We start from the raw sequence: 10212 nt of genomic DNA, 5'->3' as shown, positions 1-10212 counted from the left end.
TGTGTACTCAATTTGTTAAATTTATGTGTGTGGGGAAAAAAGATTCAGAATAAACAAGTCAATTATTTTCATTAAGTACATAAAACTTACGGGTAGTGTTTTTATTATGACTCTTGTTCTTGATACAGCAAGACAAAATTATTCCATGATATGGCTATTGCATGAGGCTCACTACTCCCCAGTGATTTCACAAATTACAGTTCCAACTAGCTATAAAATAACCAAATCAGTTCTGATATGGCCATAAAATAAAGCCCAAAAAAGTAGTGAGGTAAATCACCCCTTTAAAATCGGGGCGCCTGGGTGGCTCAGTCAGTTGAGCCTCCGACTTCGGCTCAGGTCAGATCTCACATTCATGGGTTCAAGCCCCGCGTCAGGCTCTGTGCTGACAGCTAGCTCAGAGCCTGGAGCCTGCTTCCGGTTCTGTGTCTCCTCCTCTCTCTGCCCCTCCCCCTCTCATGCTCTGTCTCTCTCTGTATCAAAAAATAAAAACCATTAAAAAAAAAAAAGAATTAAAATCAAGTTGTTGGACAGTACGTTCTATATGATTCCATTTATGTCAGGGGGAAAAACTCCGTATTTGCATGAGTATATGCATAGAAATCACAGAAAAAGGTCTAGAAGAATATATATCAAACTATCAATATATATAGAACCTCAATAAGGGGCATCAGGTGGAGAGGTGAACTTTCACATATTTCTCTCTGTCTGTCCTATTTGGATTTTTTACAACAGACCTATATTCCCATGTTACCTTTGCCAACAAATTAAAATCCAAAAAACAAAGCAAACAAATATAATCTATCTTCTGAAATTGAAACCAATCTCTCATGACCTTACTTTTATTCAACGCTTTTATCCTAAAGCACTTTATTTGCTGTTTTAAATTATGACTTAATTCAAATCGAGTCTTCAGTGACATTTAAGATTGATGGCATTGCTACATCTAAGAGATTGTGAAATTTCTCACCAAGTCTTTAAAAAGAAAAAAGAAAGCAAGCAGCAGAGTAGGATGTCCCTGGACAGGTATGGTTTGACCTGCAGCCATCTTTGGTTACCCAACTCCAGTTTCCTGTTCCTCTTCCTACTGAAAGTCCCCTAGCGAAGTCAGTCAAGGTCACCATGCAACCAATTAATGGGCAAGCACCACTGAGGTTATCCAAGCCCTCTGGGGTTCTCAAAGTAAGCCGTGGGATTGTCAGAAAGCTGGCCCCCTGAGACATTTCAAAATTCCTAACAATGGCAACATTTCCTCCAAACTGGAGATACAGGGTTAAGACCTAATAGATAATGTGTCATTTGGTCATGGATGAAGCAGATGTCAAATTAATTTTGCTTTAGGGCTAAACTCTATCAAGTGTGAGTAGCCTACTGGTCACCACACAGGAAAAACATTAATTACTACTCAGTGCTGGGAGACAGTAGATTTCAAATGCATGGGGCTCCTGAGGAAAGGGAAGGAAATAAAAGGGGTCTGTGAGAAGGAAGTCAGCACCCTGCCTCATGACCTGGTCTCTGTCACCAGCGCACTGCAGACAGGATCCAGTGCCCTGTGGGCAGAGACGGCATTCTCTGAAGTCCTCGCAAGAAAGGAGGTATGGGGGCGCCTGGGTGGCTCAGTTGGTTAAGCCTCCCACTTCGGCTCAGGTCAGATCTCACGTTCGTGGGTTCGAGCCCCACGTCAGGCTTTGTGGTGACAGCTAGCTCAGAGCCTGGAGCCTGCTTCCGGTTCTGTGTCTTCTTCTCTCTCTGCCCCTCCCCCTCTCATGCTCTGTCTCTCTCTGTATCAAAAATAAATAAAACATTTTAAAAAATTAAAAAAAAAAAAAAAGAAAAGAAAGGAGGTATGGACTGCACTCCAGAGAATGGGAAAATGGGTATTACAAACAAAACCAGGATTAAATACACAAAAATAATGCTAACTTAAGGCAATCCTGAACATGCTCCCAGACATCGAAGAATCATAATGGGAAAGAACACACAACCGGTATTGGATCTTTCGCCCCATCTTAATAAAGGCCCAGGGACCTGAAAGTCAAGGGAATGAGGATTCCACTAGAAGACGGGATACCAATTTCCTTAATTTCATAGTTTCATTAGAACATCGTTGTTCTGGTTTTTGGTGGGTACGTGATAGCTCTCCTTTGGTACAGGAAAAGGTCCCCTGGACCCCAAAATCGACGAACACCTCCCGCCTTCCCTCTCCAGTGGTCCTCCAGGACACCCACTTACAGCTCTCTGGTATCTTCCATCTGTCTCGGGCCCAAATACCCACACTTCTTGCCAACCAGCACCTTCAGGGCCCTGCGCCCTTGACACTTGGGCTTCTCCACCCCTTGAGAAGCCTTCTCAAAGCAGCCCACGTGTCCAGGGTGTCCTCCACCCCACAATTCTGCAGGACCTCGCTCTCCTACTACTTAAGAAATGTCTGGCATTCCAGCTCTTCCAGAAAGCCTTTCCAGACTGACCACTCACAAGTTGCTGCAGCCTCATCTCCCTCCTGGACAGAGTTCCCTCACTACTCCTGCTGAGCTGAAAACAAGAACAAACTTGCCTGGCCCTTCCTTCCCCAAAGGACACCTGTCCTCGGAGAGCACAGAATATCAATGTCTTCCGGTCCATTTACAAAGTGATTTACCATTTGTTTCACTGCCGGCCTTAGATGGGCGTCTCCTGTAAGACAGGGACAGGCGTTCGGCAAGGCCTGGCTCACGAGGATGATGGGGAACGGGTATGTGGGGGAATTTAATTAAAGGGTTAATAGAGGATGAGACAGAAACTTTGTTTCAACTCTTCTTATTATACAGGCTGTTATGAAGGTTTTTAAAATACATCTGACCACTTTCCAGCCTGAGTAGAGTTAATATAACTTAATCTTTGATTTAGGATCTTGCAGTACCCTGAGGCTCATCTATAATTATAGATGCGGAAGATGTAGAGACTGGACTGACGGCGCCCTGGAGGCTAATTTCTAGAATAAATCCTCGCTACCACATCTTGTGAGTTTTCCCTTTCGGAAAGTGGAGTTCAAAAAATAAAAACGAAATTCTACTTCACTGAAGGGTCCAGAGTTAAGGGATGTCCATTGCCATGGGCCTTGTTAAGTCCCCACCACGGTGGCCCACAATTAGTCACTTAATAAAGTATTCTTGACTAAGGAATTTGGCAGCATGTGATTTTCTATAAATGTAAGCTTGATTTTGATGCAACCACTCATTTCTTTGAAAATCAAGGGGCATTCACACACACAGGTGTCCTAAATTTCCTTAAATTAAAAACCAACCCTTTATGAAGAGTTAGCTGTGCTCACTTTCAAGCAGCTGAGAAACAGGTGTCCAATCATAGCAAATGAGGAGCTCCCCAGGGAACCTAAAAATATTAATCAAGGAGTCTTAGAAGACGATGCACATGGCCAGTGACCATGGGAGGCCAGCGACAGAGCCCTTCATTCAGTTTCCAGGCCAGGGCTCCTTGAAAGTGGTCTGTCTGAGCTCTAGGGACGCAGTCTAAGCCCACATCCCAAACATTCCAATCTAAGCCAGCTCTCTGTGTCCTCGTCATCCGAGGTGAACTGAACCCTGAAAGGCTGAGAGTCATTTCTCCAAACCCCAAAGGGCCATTCTACCAACATGAGGACCACTGACCTGGGCACGGTCAGGACTCTACTGGGGATGGAATGTTCCCCACAAGGAAAACCTGCCCATTTCTGAAAGCTAATGAAGTCCTCTCACGCAGCATCTTCCCAGCAACCACCACCTGCACTGAACTTTACTTTGAACTTCACAGGGGTCCATGAACAGAAGTCAGGAGGTATGGGAACTTGAATGGGGGAAAAATAAATTACAGCTTTATTTGCAACTAACCTCTATGTGAATGTGAACTGTTTGATTATGAATGTAGGCAAGCACCATGGCGATGTCTCCGGGACCTGTGACTTTGTCACAACAGAAATCACGCATGCCTTCCTATCTCCTCACAGTTGACACAGATGCCTCAACACCCCGTTTTCATTCTTCGCTGAGCCACAATTACGATAATTGCTAGAACTGCTGTTTGAGCCAGTGCTCCTAAGAAGCATGTTGCTATGATCCTAAATTTGTTTAATGTTTTGATGACTACATTTCAATAGGACTGATTTCCTGTTAGTCGATGTGTTGTTACTTATGAATTTCAAAATGCTATCCAAAGAAAGGGCTCAAGAGGCTTGCTCAAAGGACCCAGAGACACAAACAAGTTTAACCCCTGTGGGGTGACATCAAGGCAGAAGCCCTAGAGCCAATCTCTAGCTCTTGTCCTTTGAGCAAAATGATTTAAACTCCCTGGACCTTGAGTTTCCTTATCTTGATCCAAGGAGCCAATACAGAAACCACTCAGTCACCAAAAAATTAACTGAACACCTACTTACTTCGTGCGGCAGCATTTAAGGCTGAGTTCTGGCACTACAGCAGTGGACTTGGCAGAGATGGTGCTTGACACAGAAGGGCTTGCTCTATCAAGTGTTGAGCAATGACCAGCACATGCGCATTCTATAAACACTACAGTCCTACTGCTGAAACCACAACACTGTCTGTATAATTATATGCTGATTTATGTCGCTTCCCAAGTAACAACTGTTGGCTCATCTGGCTCAGGTCCTCCCAACAAGGCTTCTTAGAGGCCAGGGGCTGGGCCGCATGCTCACAGAGGGGCAGCTGGTGAGATGGAAGAACACAGGATTTGAACCAAATGATCTTGGCATCAAAACCCTGTGCTGCCGCTTACTAGCTTGGCCAACTCTGCCTGCAACCCCTAGCCGTGCCCCCAAAATCTGTTCTCTCCCTCCCCAGCGGTAACACAACCCTGTCTTTCGCTGTCTGCTCAGCATTAAGTATATTTCCCAGCCTCCCTTGCAGTTGCATATGGTCATGTACTCAAGTTCTAGCCAATGGGGATATAAGCAGAAGAGACATGTGCAACCTTCAGGAAGTGTCCTTAAATTAAGAGGTCTCACCCTTGCCCTTCACCTATCCTTCTCCTCCTTCCCCCGATGGCTGGGGCTAGCACCACCAACTTGGACCATGCCATGACCTTGGGAATGGAGGTGTGCACATGGACCAAGACAGAAGAGGCCTGGACCCACACCACTGTGGAGCACCGTATCGGACTGGGGGGACAGGGGTCTACCTGAAGCAAGTTCCTTACCCTCCCTGGACCTCAATATCTCCATCTACAAACAAGTGACAACGGGCTTCCCAGCAAAGGCCAGAGCCAGGAGAGGCGGTACAGTTCTGATGCTATGCAAAATGCATGAGACTGGGGTGTTTTAACAGCCCTGGTAAACAGAGGTGGCTCGGTCATTCACATAGTTGAAAGGCATCCTGGCAGTCTAGTCCTCCTGACAAGAATTCCCTTCTCCAGTGGGGCGACTGGGTGACTTGATCGGCTGAGCGTCTGAGTTCAGCTCAGGTTATGATGTCACGGCTCATGAGTTCGAGCCCTGCGTCCAGCTGGCTGCTGTCAGCTGTCAGCGTAGAGCCGGCTTCAGATCCTCTGTCTTCCTCTCTCTCTGCCCCTCCCCTCCACCCAAAAAAAAGAATTCCCTTCTCTAGCACCCTTGTCAAATGGTCCCCCGGAAAGGGAAGTGCACCACCTCTGAGGCAACTGTTAGGGATGCTATTCGTTCATTCATAAATCACCACCATTGGCTCTTCCCCCTACAGCCCCACACTGCTGCACTTCTCTCTTCTGCCTTTGATCATGAGGCCTGCCCCAGAGCTCACACTCGTCAGAACATCAAAGTGTCCTTCAGTCTCTTCTGCAAGAACCCGTGGCCTCTACCCAAAGAAGCCCTCCCTAACTCACTGGGAGGTAGGTCATCGCTGCCTCAGTCCCAACCTATTCGAGAAAGAGGTTTCTCAAACTCTACCATGACATCCTCTCCCCCTGGGGCCCCTGGGTGGCTCAGTCAGTTGAGCATCCGGCTCTGGCTCAGGTCATGATCTCACAGTTCGTGGGTTCAAGCCCCAGGTCAGGCTCCGTGCTGACAGCTCAGAGCCTGGAGCCTGTCTTCAGGTTCTGTGTCTCCCTTTCGCCCCTCCCCTGCTCATGCTGTCTCTCTCTCTCTCTCTCTCTCTCTCTCTCAAAAATAAATAAAACATTTAAAGAAATTTTTAAAAAAAAGAAAAGAAAGAAAGAAATCCTCTGCCCCTAGAAGACACCCCAGAACCCAAGCGGTCACTAGCCAGCCACAGACTTTTCCTGTGTTTATCCAGAGACGTCCCAAGCTCCCACATCTTCCCTCGCTAACACTTTTAAAGCTATTTCATCTCGTTTGCAACCTCAGCAGCGGTCTAGGAGGGCATAACTATTCATGGTTATGCAAAGCCAAAATCTGTTTTCTGTGCCTGGAGTTTATATTCATCTTTCCTGATTGTCCCCTTACTGTTCTTGCAAACACAAATCCTTTTCTGTCTCTCCCCCTTTGCTGTCATCTTTCCCTGTCACTGTCACTCACGAAGGGTGCTGCCAGCCACAGCCTTGGTTCCTCCTCTTCACATGCATGCCACATTCCCTCCTCTTCTGCCCCTCTGGCTCCACCCACCAGCAGTGGCGACTTTACTATCCTCCTGGCTCAACCAGGCCCCGGCCTAGGATGGCTTTGGAATTGGAACAAAGGTGGCCCCGTGGCAGCCAATGACTCCCAAGTGGGGTGGGGCACCCCAAGCTGCCAGAGGAAGACGCAAGACACGGTGGTCAAGAAGGCAGGAAGCGGTACGCATGTGGCTTCAGCAGGGACAAAGGCAAGGGCAGGACTCAGCACCTAGACAGGCTGAAAAGGAGGACTCCAACCCAAATCCCAGACGCTGGCAATGGAAGGGAGCAGAAAGCACGGGCCTAACAACGCGGAGGGAGTTGCGGGCGCGTGGGACACTGCCCTGCACACACCCCCATGTACTGTCACAGGGTTTTCGACCCGAATTGCCGCCCAGGACAGTGTCAGCCAACTCACCCTCATCCTACTTTTGACAGTTGCGTGTGACCCACAGGAGCATAAAACCTCGGGATTCTCTGCTCTTTGAAATTACACGTTAATTTGTTACACAGCCAGAATGCTGACGCATGAATTGGCCCACACCAGACCGCTAGCAGGAAGTAAGACCCCCCCCCACTCTGACCTGGGTTCTGTTCCATCCCCAAACCCCAAACACTGCCTGCTCTCCAAGGTTAAGGGCGGAGTAGCAAGACACCCCCCGTCTCGGTCACGCTGAGAGTCACCAGGTAAGGGGAGAAGATGAGCCTCCATCAGTGGGGTGCATGCAGAAAAACACCAGGCACACCCACACTTCTGAACCTTCCCACCCTCACCCATGTCTGGTCGTCTGCTCCCCGTGCACGCCACCTTGACTTTCACTGCCTCCAAGGCACCTGTTTATACTGAAGGTGGAAGTGAAGGGAGGGTAACAGTGTCAGGGCCCCAGCTCCATTCCACGAGTGGCCCAGACGGCAAACAGCATGGGGAGGGGGGTGAGGGCGTGGGTGCCGCAAGAAGCCTCACATTTCTAGAGCAGCTGGGAGAAACAAAAGGCACAGAAGTCACAGTTCCCTGTTTTGCCTTGGGCGGTTCCTCCTCCAGCCCTGGGTCCCACCCTTCTACCCAGCCCTCTTTCCCACCTAAGCCATCCAACCCTCCCCACCTCCACCTCCCAGGGCTTTCCTTGTTTGTCCTCCAGAATCCCCATGAATCACTAATGACTGACTTAAAGCCAGACACAAAGTGAATGACAAACATGGTATAACAAATTCCATGAGGATATTCAGGACGGCAAACACAGAGCTACCTGCCTTCTTAATTCTGCCCAAACAGACAGACAGGAGACAGGGGACACAGTATCCTAATCCACACCTCAGCAGAACACTGACTAAACTGTCGCCAGACCCACCTCTGGGTGTGTGCTAGGGCCGGGAGGGCTGGCTCTGATGAACTCACGTGCTGCTTCTCTCACTTGGAATTACCTAGGCGGGCAGAAAGACGGATCCCTCCGTCGCAGTCCCAGGGAATCTGGCTGAACTGGTCTGGGGTTGCTGCCTGGACACTGAAACATTTAAAAAACTCCCCAAGTGATTCCAACATGCACCCAAGTTTGAGACCAACCGACGGAACATGTATTATGTGTTCCAGACCTGCTTCAAGGCAGTCAAGGTATTTAGGACCCATTATTGCCCTGAACCGGCAAGCCAGGTCTTGGAGGTATAGTTGCATTTTACAGAGAGTTGTAAGGCAGTCATGATGAGGCTGAGATTCGAATCAAGCTCCCTCACTCCAAAATCTGGTTCTTCCCACCCAACTGCAAACTCCTGCAAGCGCAGTTCATGCCTAAACTCCGCAAATGCAAAATAACTAGATTTGGAGATGTAAACGCCAGAGGCAGCTGTGATGCCCCCTTCCAAACACATACAAGGGACGTAACCACACCAAGAGGTCAGAGGCTGTGCTCGTGTGAGGTCTGAGGACATGGATAGAGGATGTGGGAGATCCCGGCATGGAAGTTTATCCTAGACTCGAGATGTGTCCTCAGATGCCACACTCAAGATGGTGCTCAATGGGATGGCAAGCCTGGGCAAAGTAGGGGACCCAGAGCAGTGTCAAGGGTCCGCCTCCCAGGGCCACTGGTCTCCATCCTGCTCTAGGCATCCTGACCTTCTGTAGCACACCGCCCCCCAAACCAATCGACACACCCCCCTCGAGAGAGGCTTTCCACTTCCTCCAGGGAGAGGACAGACAAGAATCTTCACACTTGCAGTCTCCGGACCACTTAGGCAGGGCCCTGTGTCCCTTCAACCTCCACCACCCTACTCCACTCATGCCTATTTCCTCCTCAAAACAAAACAAAACATAAAAACCCAAAAAACACAAAACACATCCTCTTTACCACCAAACCAACTTTCCCCACAGTTAAGAATAACGTGGCCACTTCGAATGAGAAACCGATGTGGACCAACACAGAAGGAAAGACGCTGAAGTTTATGGACTCCAAGAAGCCAACCCACGAGCCACAACGGAGTCCCTAAACCATCGAAACGCAGATGGGGCAAGGCCTGCGACAGACACTTCAAGGGCAGCAGATGTTCCTTCTTAAAGACAACACACAATACCCGACCGTTCCTCCTGGGTCCCGTTCCAGCCTGTGACACACACCGGCTGCATCTGGGGGTCCCCGCAGAGCCGAGCGGGCATGGGAAAGAACCACAAGGAAACTTTCACATTGATCACACTGATAAGCAGAGCCACTTACCCAGCACAGCCAGACAGCCCAGCACTGGGAAAAAACACTTCATGTCGGCAGCAGAGAAGAGACAGGACCCAGGATGCTTCCTCTTCTCTCAGCGCTTAATCTCTCATTTCTGGCAATCCACTTTCAGCTGGAGGGCAGGTTTGGAAACCGAACTTAACTCAGAAGATGAGAAGACGTGAGAGTGAAAAGATCTTGAGCAGGGCGAGTGGGGGGAAGGGCGGCCAGTGGCTTGGGTGAAACTACCCTGTGCTAAAGGAAGGGTCCAGAACAATTCTGAAGGCCCTCTAGGCTTCTGTCACATCCTGTGCCTTGCGGTTTCCACTGGAATCGTAGATTGCAGTGAAATAATCCTCGAGGAGAAGGAAAAAAGAGTCTGAGAAAATCCTTTCATCCACTGATTATACAGAAATGTCCTTGACTTCCCAGTGAAGGTGTGTGTCGGCTCCCTCGTTCGGATTCCCCAAAGGGACGACGGTGTAGGTTTTGTCAAAACCTTTGACAGCTAAATGGCCCAGGAACCGCACCGACTGTTTGCGTTTCTTCATCCAAAAGTCCGTCTCCTTCCATGTCGGGAGGTCACGGAGCCGCCACGGGCCCCAGACCTACCCAGAACAAATGAAGCAAGTTGGCGGTCAGCGGCCCCGAGGCTGAAGCGGGTCCCCACAATGCCAGCAGATTCCTACAAGAAACACAAGAGCGCTGTGGCAAAGGCGAACCCAAGCGGCACAAAACCGAGACGGGCTGAGCCCTGGGGTGCTCCGGACGCCCGGGTCCCGTTTCTGGACCTGGGCAGCCCACCGGTGCATTCTGACCTTGGGCAAGGCGCTCCGCCGGCCCCCGCCTCAGTTTCCCCGCCCGGAGCTGGGCAACTGCGGAAAGCCGGCTGGTGCCTGCAATACTTTGCCCACACGCCTCACTCCAGGGAATTCCCTTCGCCTCC

General features: G+C 49.4%; 1 protein-coding gene across 2 annotated transcripts in view; it reads right to left on the bottom strand.

Moving 5' to 3' along the window:
* Positions 1 to 9947, bottom strand: part of IGSF3 (immunoglobulin superfamily member 3) — an 89291-nt gene extending 79344 nt beyond the window's left edge. For both annotated transcript variants that reach the window (XM_029949105.1, XM_029949104.1), the window contains exon 1: positions 9273 to 9947. In XM_029949105.1, coding sequence (XP_029804965.1) covers positions 9273 to 9315 — 43 coding nt within the window. In that variant the 5' untranslated portion in view covers positions 9316 to 9947. The remainder of the gene's footprint in view (positions 1 to 9272) is intronic.
* Positions 9948 to 10212: the final 265 nt, after the last annotated feature.

The sequence above is a fragment of the Suricata suricatta genome, chromosome 8 (assembly GCF_006229205.1).
Source record: "Suricata suricatta isolate VVHF042 chromosome 8, meerkat_22Aug2017_6uvM2_HiC, whole genome shotgun sequence".
NCBI classification, from domain to species: domain Eukaryota; kingdom Metazoa; phylum Chordata; class Mammalia; order Carnivora; family Herpestidae; genus Suricata; species Suricata suricatta.
The sequence above is the reverse complement of the archived record's forward strand: the minus strand, read 5'-3'. Positions and strand labels throughout refer to the sequence as shown.